This window comes from Hibiscus syriacus, unplaced genomic scaffold (assembly GCF_006381635.1).
Source record: "Hibiscus syriacus cultivar Baekdansim isolate YM2019G1 unplaced genomic scaffold, ASM638163v2 tig00111745_pilon, whole genome shotgun sequence".
NCBI classification, from domain to species: domain Eukaryota; kingdom Viridiplantae; phylum Streptophyta; class Magnoliopsida; order Malvales; family Malvaceae; genus Hibiscus; species Hibiscus syriacus.
This window is the reverse complement of record NW_024063168.1, coordinates 924981-940288: the sequence shown is the minus strand read 5'-3', so window position 1 is coordinate 940288 and position 15308 is coordinate 924981. Positions and strand designations below refer to the sequence as shown.

The 15308-nt window shown below is 32.6% G+C and overlaps 2 protein-coding genes across 8 annotated transcripts; both read right to left on the bottom strand.

Moving 5' to 3' along the window:
* Positions 1 to 24: 24 nt before the first annotated feature.
* Positions 25 to 2190, bottom strand: LOC120169091 (F-box/kelch-repeat protein At1g22040-like). Of its 2 annotated transcripts, XM_039177313.1 has the most exons (2): positions 2089 to 2190; positions 26 to 1583 (listed from the first exon to the last, which is right to left on the bottom strand). In XM_039177313.1, the coding sequence occupies exon 2, from the start codon at positions 1564 to 1566 to the stop codon at positions 151 to 153; it is 1416 nt and encodes a 471-aa protein (XP_039033244.1). In that variant the 5' UTR covers positions 1567 to 1583; positions 2089 to 2190; the 3' UTR covers positions 26 to 150. The 2 variants fall into 2 exon arrangements, with proteins under 2 accessions (XP_039033243.1, XP_039033244.1); XM_039177312.1 differs by lacking the exon at positions 2089 to 2190 and having other exon boundaries at positions 25 to 2064.
* Positions 2191 to 9243: 7053 nt separating this feature from the next.
* LOC120169064 (phosphatidylinositol transfer protein 3-like) lies at positions 9244 to 14767 on the bottom strand. 6 transcript variants are annotated; one of them, XM_039177290.1, is made up of 6 exons: positions 14758 to 14767; positions 11276 to 11381; positions 10958 to 11209; positions 10508 to 10606; positions 9947 to 10189; positions 9244 to 9850 (listed from the first exon to the last, which is right to left on the bottom strand). In XM_039177290.1, exons 3-6 carry the CDS (start codon positions 11123 to 11125, stop codon positions 9506 to 9508), a joined length of 855 nt encoding a protein of 284 aa, XP_039033221.1. In that variant the 5' UTR covers positions 11126 to 11209; positions 11276 to 11381; positions 14758 to 14767; the 3' UTR covers positions 9244 to 9505. The 6 variants fall into 6 exon arrangements, with proteins under 6 accessions (XP_039033221.1, XP_039033219.1, XP_039033217.1 ...); XM_039177288.1 differs by having other exon boundaries at positions 10958 to 11134; XM_039177286.1 differs by lacking the exon at positions 14758 to 14767 and adding an exon at positions 12440 to 12707 and having other exon boundaries at positions 10958 to 11134; positions 11276 to 11397.
* Positions 14768 to 15308: the final 541 nt, after the last annotated feature.

Below are 15308 nucleotides of genomic sequence, written 5' to 3'. Positions count from 1 at the left end.
GCTGTAATGATTGAAATACTTATAAAAGAGCTAACTGCTCATATTATACAGGAGATGACGATATTGGTATGTTCCTTTCATCTGCTACAATTCTCTCTTCTTCACATTGACATTACTAAGATCCGATTAAATTACCCACAATTGATATACCTATATGTCGAGAACCACACAACTGACAAGTTCAGCAGAGCCGAAATCTCCGGCGGCGATAGCCTTCCAATTAACCGTTTCCGATTCGGCCAGGGAATCGAAAACTTGGTCACAAGAACCATCCGAAGAAAAAGTTAAACTCGACGGGAAAGGACCGGAACCATGCTCTGGCTCAGCCTGAAGAACGGCAATGTTACGTTTGGCGTCGTTCGTGATGACATGAAGCCTCCCATGAAGTCCAGCAAGTAAAAACGGGGATTCCGAGTTACAAGATTCGTTAATGGGGACATTTCCTATGACAACTTTCCAAGCATCTTCTTTTCGATCATACACCTGTATTTTACCCCTGTCCAACGAGCTGGAAGCATCGCAGGCGTATAGCTGACCGTCGATCACGACACTCAACTTTGTACCTGCTTGCTTAGCAGGCCAGCCCTCTCCCATTCCACTTGGCATATCAGCCCAAGAATTAGTTTCGGGATCGTAAATCTCGCCCCCGGCATCGACGATGAAGGGCCAGGAATATAAACTCTGGGCTACACATAACCTACCCATGTATGAAGTCATGCCAGTAGCAATAGGCTTCAACACATCCACCAAAAAGGCATTGGGTAGCTCATTAGCTCTCGAGAATGGCATACTTGGGACTTCAGACCAAATGCCGGTTTGGGGATCGAAAACTTCGGCAGATTGAAGAGGAGTCAATCCGCCACGGCCTTGACTAACTCCTCCTACAACATATAACTTGTTATTTAAAATGCTCGTCTTGCAGTAGGCTCTACCTGTTGACATGGGAGCCATTTCACTCCAGGCATTCAGAATAGGATCGAACCGCCAGACGTTTTTCACGGTACAAGCTCCAGAGAATCCCCCCAGCACATAAAGACATCCATCGATAGTACCGATGCCGGAACCACAAAACGGGGCGTGATCTGATCCATCCTTCTTCCCGAGCCAGCCTTTTACAAATTCAACAATTTTACTGCTATGTTCCGCCATGTTCCATAAACTCTTCCTCGACTCTCCTTCGAAAACGGTACTCGGAATCGACGGCAGCCTCTGCCATTTCCTTGACAAAGGGTCCAAACCATACCATAGAGGCTTTTCCTCTTCGACCTTAGTCAACACATACAACCACTCCTCCGTCATTCCAAGTTCTTTTCTCAAACTAAACAGTTGAGGGCTCACAAGAGTCGCTTTCCACTTCCGCGAAACCGACCTCATCTTGAAGTAGTCGATTCTAGGAAGTCGAGCAAGGATATGCATCGATAGCTCGTCGGGAAGAGAAGAAATCAATCTCGAGTTATCTTCATCGAAGTATGATAACTTCTTTCTCTTGCAGGTTTCACTTTGTAAGACTTCGTTGTAGTCATTCATTGAACTCCTTGGTGCAGCCAAGCTCAGAACAGCCCCCATGAATCTCAGTCCGCAAGCTGCAATGCCGATGTCAATTCGCTTCCATTGATCAGTTAAAATGTCGCAGATGAAAGAATCGAAGTAAAAATTACAAGATTCAACGTGCATTATCAGACCCCCAAAATACATCTCCAGGCCATTCTTTCAGCTGGCACGAGCTTAATATCAATCAAAACCTAACCCTCTTTCTTCTCCAGAAGTTTGGCCATCACAAAATCAATAAGATATTAAAGCTTGACCCAATTTTTTTTTTAAAAAAATTGTTCAATTCATGATATAGTACTTAAAGAAAAAAATTGAACAGACAAACACCATCTTCCTCAATTTCAACCACCCATCAATACAAAGAACAAAGACAATAACGCATCCAGCTCAATTCCCAATCAACCCAACAAATTACTTTCCCAAATTTAACCATTCCACCTTATACTCAAAAGAAAATCAACAAAACTGCAATTCAAAAATCTAAAGAATCGAAGCAGAAACTGCATGATTAAAAGAGAAGGGCAAGTGAAAAATTACCTATCAAATCAAGAAGCGATTGCTGTTCAGAATGTTTTTGCAACTGTGATTGCAATTATTCTTTTGGTTAACTTCGAGTTTGGTTACTTGAAGTACATGTATATATGTATGTATATATATAAATCAGAATGAGCAAAAGGATAATTATAGTATGGTTGTTGTTTGAGGCAAGATACGTATTTTTAAAAAACAATGGCAACGTGTATCACGAACGCTGGGAGTTTTTGTTTTGTCAGTCAACCGGACTCTACTATGGACCAATAGTCTGTGGTGGTTGTTATTAATGAACTATAAGGTTGTTGAAGTTTCGTTTTCACATTTCATAAACTCCTTAGCCTCAAATTCAGCCCTTTTCGATTTTAGTTTTTTTTTTTTTTTACTTTTTCAAGGATAAATTATTACACAATGAGGCTTTTTCAAGATAAATTACATCGTTTCTCACTGAATTTTACTCTCTCTATGATTTTGTTCACTCAACTATAAAATAAAAACAGAAGGTGGTCGGATTCTACAGTCGACTGTCGTATATGGTAGCCGTTCGTTATCAAATTTCATAGGTCGCTTCATCTTGACACCTTGAGTCTGAATCTGACCTCCATTTTTGTCGGAACATGCTCCGAATTCCGTGAATTGGAGATTGAAAATGAGGAAACCGAAACGTTTCAGTCGAGATTCACGGATTTTGGGACATTTACTGTGAAACAACCACCAAATTCGGAGTTGGAGGTCGAGAAGAACCGACCCATGAATTTTGAGACCGAACGACCATCATCAACGATGGTAGACGGTGATTGGAATGTAAAATGACGTGTTGACCAACGGCGACAACTTGTCACAAGAAGAGGATTCGAAACGACATGGTTTTAGTGTATATTTGAGTTTTTCAAGAAGACGTCGTTTTAATGCTTGTGTCATGTCATAACACCGTTATAAAATTAACGACAGGGTGAGCAAAATGATTTAATCAGTAAAGTCCAGTGAGCAAATTAAAAAAATTGAAAGTATTGTGTGTAACCTAAGAGAGATAACAAGTTTAGTGAAGAGCAGTGTAATTTACTCTTTTCTTAATTAAGTTGGTCAAACTAGTTTTGCTGACTTTCTCGATGTTTAAGATATAATTCGCGTGCTTAAAAAAATAAAGGCTGCTTCTACCAAAATAAATAAATAAATAAAGGCTGCTTGGTTCTAGAAAACACACGTCATTTTCATTTTTATTTTTTTAAAATAAAATAATAAAAGTGCTCCTGAATAAGAGATTTTAATATTTTAGAGATTATTATAATACTAGCATTTAAAGAGGTTGATATGATGATTAATATAAAATAAAAACATAAGTCAGTCGGACACCATTGGCAGTTGTTGTCGACCGTTATAGATGATTGTTTTTTTGTTCTAAATTTCATAAATCGCTTCACCTCGACACCGTGAGTTCAAATCCGACTTCTATTTTGTCAGAACTTGCTTCGAAGTTCACGAATTGAGATTGAAAGTGAGGAATTCGAAATGTTTTAGTCGATTCATGAGTTTTAGGACATTTTCCGGTAAAACAACCATCAGTTCGGACTCAAGGAGTCCAGACGAACCGACCCGTAAAATTTAGGACCGAACGACCATCATCTATGACTGTCGACAGTGACGTTCGACCACCTTCTATTTTTATTTTATATTAAATTATAATAATAATGTCATATCATACCAAAATAATAATGAGTGATCAAAACATGAGCAATTTCAAAATTCAATGAGTAAAATATAAAATTTGAAAGTACAATGTGTAAAATATAGAGAGAGTATAATTTATTGAGAAATGACATAATTTACCCAAAAAAAACAAGAGGTTGTTAATTGTTCGATTTTAATTGAATTGAAATGACCAGTGGAATCAAATTTTAGTTCAATTAGTCGGTCAAATAATTAAATTTTGTGTCGGTTAATGATTATTTTCTTTTAAAGTTCAACTATCGATTAATTCGCGCTTCAAAGTCAATTAATTAACCAAATTAATCGACATACCTGAAACTTTAAATATTTAATATATTACATATATATTTTAAGACCAAACTCACAAAAGAATCAAGACTCAATTATTTTTTAACTAAACTAGACTCGTTAAACTTTCAAAACTCAATCAAATTTTAACTCAAATGAAAAAATACAAATTAAATCCAAATTATTCTAACTAAAAAATTATAACAAAATTTGGTTAATTTGAAGACAGAACGAATTAGCCAAACTTTGTTTGATTTGGTTAATAATTAAAAACACATTTTGATCAACTGTTAAAAAATCAATTAATTCAATTTTAGTTAATTCGATTCGATGACCGACCAAATTAACCAATTAAATACCCTAATTAATAAGGCTTAAGGGGTCATTTTACCCCATAAGTAAACCTAAATAAAAATGTTATCCCTACTTTTTCAATTGGAACAATTTTGCCTTTAAAATCATTTAATTACATCGATTTTACTCTTTGGTAGATGTTGATAATTATGATATTGATATGACAGTTAACACTGTGATGTGACGGTTATATGTTAATGATGATGGTGGTAATGGGGTTTAATTGAATTTTTTCACCGACTTTGATGACATAATTGATTTTTTTGGCTAAGATCAAAGACATAATTGATTTTAATTGAAAGTTCGATAGTTTATTTAATTTTTAAGAAAAAAAAAATAAAAATCTAAGAAATTATTAAAATTTTAAAAATGTTCATAATATTTATTAAAAAATACTATTTATTAAAAAATCTTAATTTTTTTCTTAAAATTAAATATGGCCTCGAACTTTAAACTAAAATAAATTATTCCCTCAAACTCGATTAAAAAATCAATTTAATTTTTTTGTCACATCATAATTCACATGTGAAAGCACTTTAGCATTGTGGACTACTATGTTAATACAATGAATCATAGTATCAACACCGTTTATTATCACGACAACACCATAATCGACGTGAGTCAAAAGAAAAAAATAGCATAATTAAATGACTTGAAGAGTAAATTTAATATAACTAAAAAACATGAACAATATTATTGATTTCAGATTATTTCATGGGCAAAATAACCCCTTCAGCCTATTATCGATAAGTAATATAAAAGTTATGCAACATGGATACTATTAATTTTTTAAAAAATATATAAATAATTTTAATAATATAAAATTTAACAATATCTTTATATTTAAATAAAATAGTATTTTGAGATTTAAAAAAATAATTTTATATTTTAAACGCAGTAAATGAAAAAAATTAGGGTTTTAAAAACAATCTCTTTAGATGAGATTTGAAAAAGGATTCAAATTACGAAAATCCACTTTAATAATTATTTTTTTAAATTTGAAGAATTTTCATTTAGTAGTGTTTTTATTCACTTATTTGTGATGAAAACGTGGTTATTTTTATAAAATAATATATAAGATTAGGAGCTTGCTTGTACTAATTATAAACTTAGATGGACTTGTTATGACTTCAACAACAGGCTACAAGATTGACCACTAAACTATTATATATTTATGAATATTAAAATTAAGAGTAAAGTATATAAATGGTCTCTCGACTATAGAGATTACTTTATTGAGTCATCCGACTATTAAAAGTTACAAAATGATCTCCTGACTATAGGACATTGCTTTTTTAAGTCCCTCGACTATTAAAAGTTATGAAATGATCATTCGACTATTCATTGTGTTCAAAATTTGTCATTTTTTGTTAAAATATTGATGGTAGTTTGAGATTGACATTAACATGCTGACTGAGATATGATAGTCGTTTGAGATTATGGGTTCATATTATATCATATCTCAGTTAGCATGCTAATATCTAACTTAAATTGTCATCATTTTTTAAACAAAAAAAAGAATGAGTTTGAAACACAATGAATATCTTGGTGACTATTTTTTATCTTTTAATAGTCGGAAGACTCAATAAAACATCACACTATAGTCGGGGTACCATTTATGTACTTTATCCTAAAATTAATTAATTAACTAATAAAAAACATATGGTCGATTTTTATATTTAATGAAATTAAATGTTTCTTCTTCAAAATACAAATCCATACATGGATTCGGTAGTTAAACTAGAGATTGCATATGTATTACAAAAAGTTGAGCGTGGATCTTTTTATTTTTTTGCATAGATTTAAACAATAAAATTAAAATTAAATAATTTTTCAATTCGATGAAAGAAAAAGTGTGAATTAAAAAATAATGATAAAAACAGAGGAGTTATAGTTATTATTAAATTCGATCATTAAAATATGGAATTATAATATTATATTAAGTTGTTTAAATTTTTTTTAAAAGTTTTTAATCGAATTAAGTTAAAACTCGTTAGATACTGATGAAAAATAATGAAAAGATGACCAACCAAGAAGAAAATTGGGAAAATAAAGGAGGGAAAAAGGAGTAAATTTGTATTTAATCATTCATCTATTGTTGTAGTTCTATTTTGGTCATTCATATGAGGCAGAATCCACTTACACAATATAAAACTTTTTAGTTTTACATAAATTTAGGACCGTTGAGTGATAATAGACGGCTGAGATTAAAAGTATAAAATATAAATATATTTACTAGAAAAAAGAAGTAAATCCTAGTCATTTATTTTCACTAATCCAACGTTCCTAAATCTTTGTAAAACTAAAGAGTTTTACATTATGTAAGTAAATCCTAACCCTATATATATATATATATATATATATATATATAAAATCATACATAACATTACATTTTGATGAAGTTTTAGTCATCTTGCATTATAAATAAATAAAATTATTGACGTGATAATTTTTTTTTTATATTTTCCAATAATGATATAACATTACTCTATAGTGATATACCATCATCACCGTTAAAATTTTCATTGAAAAGTGATCGAAATGAAACTGAGATATAATATTTTTAAAACAAAAATAATTAGACAATTAAAACAAAATTAAAGAAATAGATGTGCCACTAAATACATAGTTTACCCCTTGTCATAACCATTTTTAACGAATTAAAATTAATCTATACGAATTTTTAATGAAATTAACCAAATCAATCCATATATAACAAATTTGGGGTTATCAGTACTTATTTAGAATTTATTTACTAGCCATTAACAGTGATACACATTCAGTAAATATATTTACTTAAATTTGAATTCTCTAATGAGATCATCATTTACTTTTGGGGTAAAAAACGCATTTAGCACCTAAACTATCAGTTTGGTCCGTTTTAGTACCTAGCATTTTATTTTTTTTCAAAATCATACCCAACGTTTAGTTTTCATCTCATTTCAGTACCCAACTGTTAAAAATTTAACGCATTTAGTGCATAAACTATCGGTTTTAGTTCGGTTTAGTACCTAAATTTTCAATCTTTTTAAAGCTTAATGTTAAATTTTGAACGGGAACAAAAACTAAATTTTTAACGGCGGGTACTAAAATGAAACAAAAACTAAACTTTAGGCATGGTTTTGAAAAAGTAAAAGTTTAGATACTAAAATGAACCAAAAATGATAGTTTAGGTACTAAACACATAATTTACCCTTATTTTTATTATCGAAATCACTAGATAAATTTTACTTTTCCCTTAAAATTCAGTAAAAATAATTTTTATAATTTAAAAATAATAATCAAAACATCCATGAATATAATCAAATTTAGTGGAAATTTAGGTGAGTCTCAATCTGGTTTTAGAAAGTATACGTAATTTTTGTTTTCATTTTAATTTTTTTAAAGATAAAATATATTGAAAAATGTGTTTAATTAAAATATTTTAAAAATATATGTGGAAAATAGAAAATAATGTTCTTTTCATTGAAAATGTTATATAAAATTTAACGAATTGATTCAATTTTTAATTCACGTAAATATAAAACTTTTTTTTTCACAACTTGATTATAGATATTAAAAATATTCTTTATTCTGGTATCTATTTCAGATTATTTTTTGAATTAACACTTATTTTTGCTATATGAAATAAAGACGCCTAAACATATTTGACTAAAATGAAATAAAAATGATAAGAAAGGACTAAAAATATGAAAAATGAATTTTGTCTATAAAGATCAAACAAACACACACGATGCATGTCTAGAACATGTAGTTACACGAACACAAGTTAAATGCAATAATATGTGTGTATTAATCTCATGTTCAATTACTCAATAAGTATATGTTCAGGAGGTTATATTTAAACATTTGAAAATCTTTATATCTAAACAATGTGAGATTTGAGAAGCTCGATAGTATTTTAATTATGTATTGTTTAGATATCAAGTTTTCAATTGTTTAAATGTAAACTTTTAAATAAGGGTGTTGAATATTCGGTTTTAACCGAATTGGTTTGGTTAATTCGATCGACCACCGAATTAGTTTGGTTAATTCGTTCGACCACCGAATTAGTTCGGTCGAGAAACAGTTAATATTTTTTTTCAATATTGGATTAACGGTTAATTTAGTTTGAATAAGTTAATTAACCGAATTATCCGAAATTATTAAATATTATATATACTAACATATTTTAACTCAAACCCATTAAAAATTAACCTCTGTTATTTTTTTAATCGCACTAAACTCATTAAATTATCAATACCTAACTAATTTTTAGCACAAATAAAATATATACATTTATTATATTTAAATTAATCTAATTATAAAAATTATAAAAAAATATTAATTCGATTAACCGACTGAAATAACCGAACTTTGTTCTGTTTGATTAATTCGATTAATGATAATTTGATTCAGTCGACTACCGAATTAACCATTTGAACGCCTCTACTTTTAAACATGCATTTATTAATGGTTGAACATAAGGTTAATACATGTCTATTTTTACCGCCACCTGATTTGTTGTCATGCTCGTACAATTATATGTCTTCGACACACATCGTGCGTGCTTGTTCCTTTTAGACAACACCCATTTTTTTATGTTTTAGCCCCAATTTTCCTTTCCTTTTTATTATTTAATGATGACATGTCAATATACATATACATATCTATACGAACCAAGTAACCTCAATAGTAAAGTAATTGTCATTTCTTGAGGTTTCGGGTTCCAGATCTAGGAATGCTACGGGTGAGAGCTTTCGATGTCAAATACTAAGAAACCCTAACAAGAAGAGAATTGCATGCTTAACAAGTTCATCAGTTATTTTATAATTGAAGATCAAAGAGCAAATTTGGAAAGGATTAAACAAGAAAAGTTCTTATCAAAAGGATACATTAAATTAACTGAAAGACAAATCCATTCAACAGAAGTTTGAAAAGGCGCAGTGATACATTTGAGGGAGCTCTACTCAACTTCATATTACTAACTAAAACAGTCAGCGAGTCAGCTTACAGTCGGATCATCGTACCTTATTACTGCAGCCAAAACACGACTCGAGCTTCGATTTTTACTGGAAATGAGGCTTTCTGAATCTTAAACATGACTGGGGGGACCATCCACCTTGCCATTGTCAGAGGCATTAGAATCTGAGTTTGGATCAATAGAATTCAAGCCAACGGTAGATGTAGGCATGGGTTCTGGTGGAGCTGTGGATTGAGTATTCCCCCTAGTCCAAAAGGCAGGTATCCTCTTGTCGTCTTCCCTCATCCTCTCGGCATACTTATTGATGTTGAAACCTGAGTCATCGTTTCCGCCAAATGCAGACTCTAATTTCTCCGTATCAAAAAGATCCTCCATTATTTTCTTGGTATTGAGATCATCGGAGTAGACGAATTTTACTTTGTTTTGAGTCTTGGGCTCGAGAAAGGGTTTCACAAGCTGCCAAGGAGCGTACTTCCAATATTAAATCAATCAGACGTAACGCATGGACTAATAACAACATAAGCAGAACAATAACGAATCTGGGTGGGTTACCGTCCAGAAAGGTTCGAAGAACTTGGGTGGGTTGTATAGTATCGCCACACCTAGACGCTCTGGATAATGTTCTTGTAAAACGTGTGCCGTTTCCCGTGTCACCTTCACTGATATATGTGACAAGTTAAAGCCATTGAAGTCGATCAACCAGACCATCTGCTCCTGGTAAGCTGGAAGATTTAAAATTGCATTCTCCATACAATAAACCAAATACCTAATCTGCCCTTTCGTTGATTTTGAGTTCTGCAATCAAAACAAACCTAACTAAGATGTCATCGCCAACTAATGCACAATAGTACATGCTTACTAATCCAAATGACAATCAAACATGTCATTAGCCTAAATTCGGCAAAGGATACTGGTGCAGCGAGCTGTTTTTGGACTAACTAAAGGTGTCGGATATAGAGGATAATCCTACTGTTGGAACGAAGATGAACGGCACCATGACCATTAATCTCAAACCGTTAGATTGGGATCTAATATGTTATATGTTTCACCAGTTTCTCTGATGTAGTACAAGATTTGAAAATTGCAAAGAAATCGAAGGAACTCGGATGAAACCTGGCAACTAGGTCTCATGACAAGAACGGTTCTTCCATGCTTGTCTATATAATTTGATCTGTAGATCTTTCCTGTCTCAGCTTCACGAGCAACCTCTTCCTACATAGAAAAATCAGAATTAAAGCACCATATGGCAAAAGAACAAAAGTTTGACCCGAACCAGCTATTTGTTCACACAAAAAAGGACAAAGTCCCCGAGCTGCCAAGTCACCAGAATTCAGCCCTAATAAGTAGATTGGGCTTGAGTTTCTCTCAAGGGTTAACATCCAAAAGAAAGTTCCTAATTCAATGAACCATGCGGAGTGCATGAAAAAAGAAGAATGCTATGATTAAGAAAGATAGTAAGGCCTAGGATTGACAATTCCTAGTATCCTTAATGGTCAAGTCCTTCATGCATTTCATACTTTAAGAAACTACAGATAAATTATGGGAGGCAGAATTGTAGCATACCCAGCGAATCTCTTCTGGTTTGTATTCCGCTCTCCATTTCAAGGTTTCTTTCAGCATTTTAGATGCCTTCTTGACATTCCAGTTTCGTGCCCTTAAATATCTAGCGATGGCTGCATCAGAACAATAAATTGCTAACTTCTCAGGCAACGGTCCTATCAACTTTCTCATTTCAGTAATCTGCAAATATCGAAAGGTTTGAAAACTTTACTCCGCAACATCCAAGTAGCTTTGGCTTGCTTCAACTATCAAAATCTATGATGGGCCAAAAAGTTAACATATGATAAATTAGGTATATTGAATCCAATAAAGAAAATATACCTTTGTCTGCTGCTCTTCACATGTTAGCGACTTCTCGGAGCTATTTGAAGAGGATTTCTTTAAATCTACACTCATAGTTTAACAGATGTCTCCCTGTATGTTAACACTTAAATCCTGCACAACTGTAGTATCATTAATCTCAATGCCACTACATGAACATCTGCACTTTGTGTTCCAAGTGCAAGCTTGTTAAAGGGAGAAAAACAAAAGCAATATCTCATTTTCTTGAGAAAACAAGAAATTGCATAAGATCATGAGGGATAGATGTGCGAAATGATTTCCTTCCGCAGAAGCCGCATAAAACCTATGCACTTTTTTGTATGAATGACATGCAAATTCAAAATTACTTCTTTATTACAACTCGTCCACCTTTTAGTATGAACGATCTGCCTCAACTATTCATAACAACAGTTAGCATTTTACAACTTCTTTGTTGGTTTCGTTTTCTTTATTTTTCTCGTTTATGTCCTTTTAAAACAACCATCTTTGTCGGAGTACGAAAGAGCATCCCAGGTTACGATAATGTTGCCAGAGACAGAAGAAAGGAACTATTTTTTGTTCATTTGCTTCCTTCATTCCCATCCAATAGTAACCAGGAATTCTTCTGCAAGTTTCCTTTATGGATCATAGTAATTTCTACTAATCGAACTCAGCGGTAAAAAAGAATGCTGTTTTTGCTAAGCCTACAGGGCGGGCGTCCGTTGTCAATTAACTAAACAAAATTCTAAACGGATACTACCTGTAATCGCCTAGACTATTAATAATTTCTACTGATCGACCCTCATAGGAAACAAGATCAATGAAATTAGTCAACGATCCGTTTGATGAACCAAATGACACTTGACTTCAAAGTGGACTGCAACTATGTAAAACCAGATTGAAACCCCCCAAAAAATAAGACATAAGCATCTAGAGATCAGTCTAGAATTGGATCCACAATAACATAAGGTTCCCTTATTTTAACCCAGACCCCTTTTTCTCTTGTTGGTCAAACAATAATCGAATCAAAGAAGGAAACGATTCATCTAGCATAGAGTTTTGATACTGGAACTGAATTCTTCAGATAAAAAAAAAGCCCAAAATATAAATGAAAGACTAAAGAAAACATATGAAGATCCAAACGCCAAAAGTAAGCCGTATTTAAGTTGAAATTGAACAAGTTACCTGAGTGATTTAAGGAATAAGAAATGGGTCTTCAAGAGGCAAGCAAAGAGAGAACTTGTTGGGATTTTCAGATAAAGATCAAAGAGAAAGGTCAACCACAGAAAAGTAGGAATTATTTTAATGAAGTTTGAATTGAATCACACTCGTATGATGAAAAGCAATTGAATAGAATAGGGAAATTTGGGTTGCTTCCATTTCTTTTCAACCCCATTTTCTTATTTACTAAATGGGTTTGGCTGTTGTTTTTGTTTTCTTCACTAACCTTGGGCTCCTTGTAGGCAAGAAGTGACCTTTCCAACCGGGAAAATGTTGGGGCAAGCAGACAAAGCTCAAATCTTTGACAGCAAAGCTTGGGAGGAGGAGACATTATTTATGAAACCCACAGCTTTGCATATTACAATACTGTCGGCAAGGAGAATAAGACACGTGGATGAGGAGTAAAATTACAAACAGTATCCAACAAGATAAATTATTTGATAGATATGGTTAAGTGGGTGCAAAAATATTCGATCCGGTTGATTCGATTTGTCGACCGAAATTAAAAGATAAAAATTATCCGACCGGGTCAGGCCTGAGTTACAAAATTTGTTTTTCCGGGTACCCGAGTACCCGGTCATTTTTTATTATTTATTATTATATATATAATATATAATGGATTATTTATATTATGAATTATTAGATTTTATATTTCGAATTTTAAATTTTATGTTCGGTTGTTGGAGTATGTAATTCAAAATTTTGAATATTTAAATTTGTGTATATTTTTTTAAATTAATGATTTGAAAATTAAAAAAAAGGTATCGAGTACCCAGCAAAATTCGGGTACCGCAATATCCGGATCGGGAAACGGGCCGAATCACAAATTTTAAATAACTACCACCAGTGAGGGGACAACTTAAAGTTTTTTTTTTTAAAAAATCAGATGTTTAAATTAAAATTTGTAAAAATTTTGGGGTGTTTAGTTTACATTTTTCAAAAAAGTAGGGTCTAACTAAATTTTTTGAAATTTTGATAGGTTTAATGAGAATTTTTAAAGTTTATGGGAGGGGATTTAATTAAGAATATTAAAAAATAAAATTTAATCTGAGTTTTAAAATTTTTAAGAGATGTTAAATTAATTTTTTTGAAAATTTTAAGGGTATAAATTATGATTTTTTAAACCCCCAATAGCCCCTCTTTAGTTTCACTACTTACTTCTGCTTCTTATTTATAGGAAAGATGTGAAAATTCGCCTTAAAAAAATTGATATCGATAAATATTATTGATTGATACTACAGATAATTTTTTGTCCAACAGAACTTATATATTTGAGTTTTCTTGATAATGGTTTAGGTTGATTTTTATTTTCTTCAAAAATTATGATAAATTGAGGTATGTGGATAGCTTCTTTGTTGATTTTTTATGAGTAAATTGTTAGTTTAATCACTTACTTTTCATATTTATTTATTTTTGTTCATAAAATTTTTTAAAAATATATATATTTTGGTTATTTATGTTATCGATTTATTGAATTTTAGTCACTTATATTACTGATTGTTATATTTTAGTCATTAAATAGTTTTTTTTTGTGAAAGGGTACTTTGTATTAAATAAATTACAAAGTAACCACTCCAAGTGTCTCGTTAAAAACCCTCCCTAAGCCTAATCGAAGGAAAAAGAGTGCACCATGGAGCGGAATGAATACTAATAACAGGCTGTAAAATAGCAGCAGTAAAGGATATCCTGGCAGTGAACACATGCCATAATACCAGCCTTGTCCAACACTGAACATACAGAGGCGCCAAAACAAGAGCAAATAATAGCAACATGAATCAATCATATGAAAGAAAACAGCAACCAAAACAGAATCTAAACATTCAAACCAACGTTAGAACGAACCGCAGAATAAAAGCAGAAGAACAGCTGCAGCAGGAAAGCCATTAACAGAACCCACGAGCAAAAGCTGTCGGATTTCGAACAAAGTCCGACACCACAAGATACAACCTCGGCCATAAATAATTTGCCCAAATTCCAATCAGCAGTAAAGCTTTAAAAAAGAACTGATTCGCCGTAAAAGAAGCCCCATTAAATCTGGTAAGATTTCTGCAGATCCATACTGTCCAAATCAAACCGAAGAATCCCAGACACCAGAGCGGTTTTACTCTCGTTCTAACCCTTTGCGCGAACCAAATCTCAATCAATAATTTAACATTCTTAGGAAAAACGAAATTAACATTCCACACATTGCACCATCTTTGCCAAGCATTCCAAACTACATAACAATGACAAAATGCATGATTTACCTCTTCCGGCGCAAGCTTACAGTGGAGGCAGCATACCTGATCGGAGCAATTGACACCCCTTTTGAGCAGCTCAACCATAACCGACAGTCTTTGATACACTGCTTTCCACACAAAAACGGAGACTTTGGGAGGAACAAGCTTAATCCAAACGAATCTCCACACATGGTCTTCCACTAATCTATCACAGGACACCTTATGACAGAAAGCTTTTGGGTTATATAAACCATCTGATGAACCAACCCAAATCACCCTATCACGATCTTGATTGACTATAACCACTCTATTTAAAAACCTGGATGAATTCATTCCAGATAGGCTTTTCCCATTCAAAGAAAGGTCTTCTCAACTCAATTCTCCATTCCCAACTATCAAGGACCCTACAACCGAAGTCTTTAATCTTTCCGGTTTTGTTAACTGCAAGACTGAAAATTCTTAGAAAAGATAATTTTAAAGAAATATTATCAGTCCAGACCTCTATGTTGTGACCATTCCCCAAAACAAACCTCAAGTCAGTAAGAAAAACAGACAGAAAATTCCCAGCAGGATTCACAAGACTACGCCACATCCAAGAAGAAGTTCTATAGGAA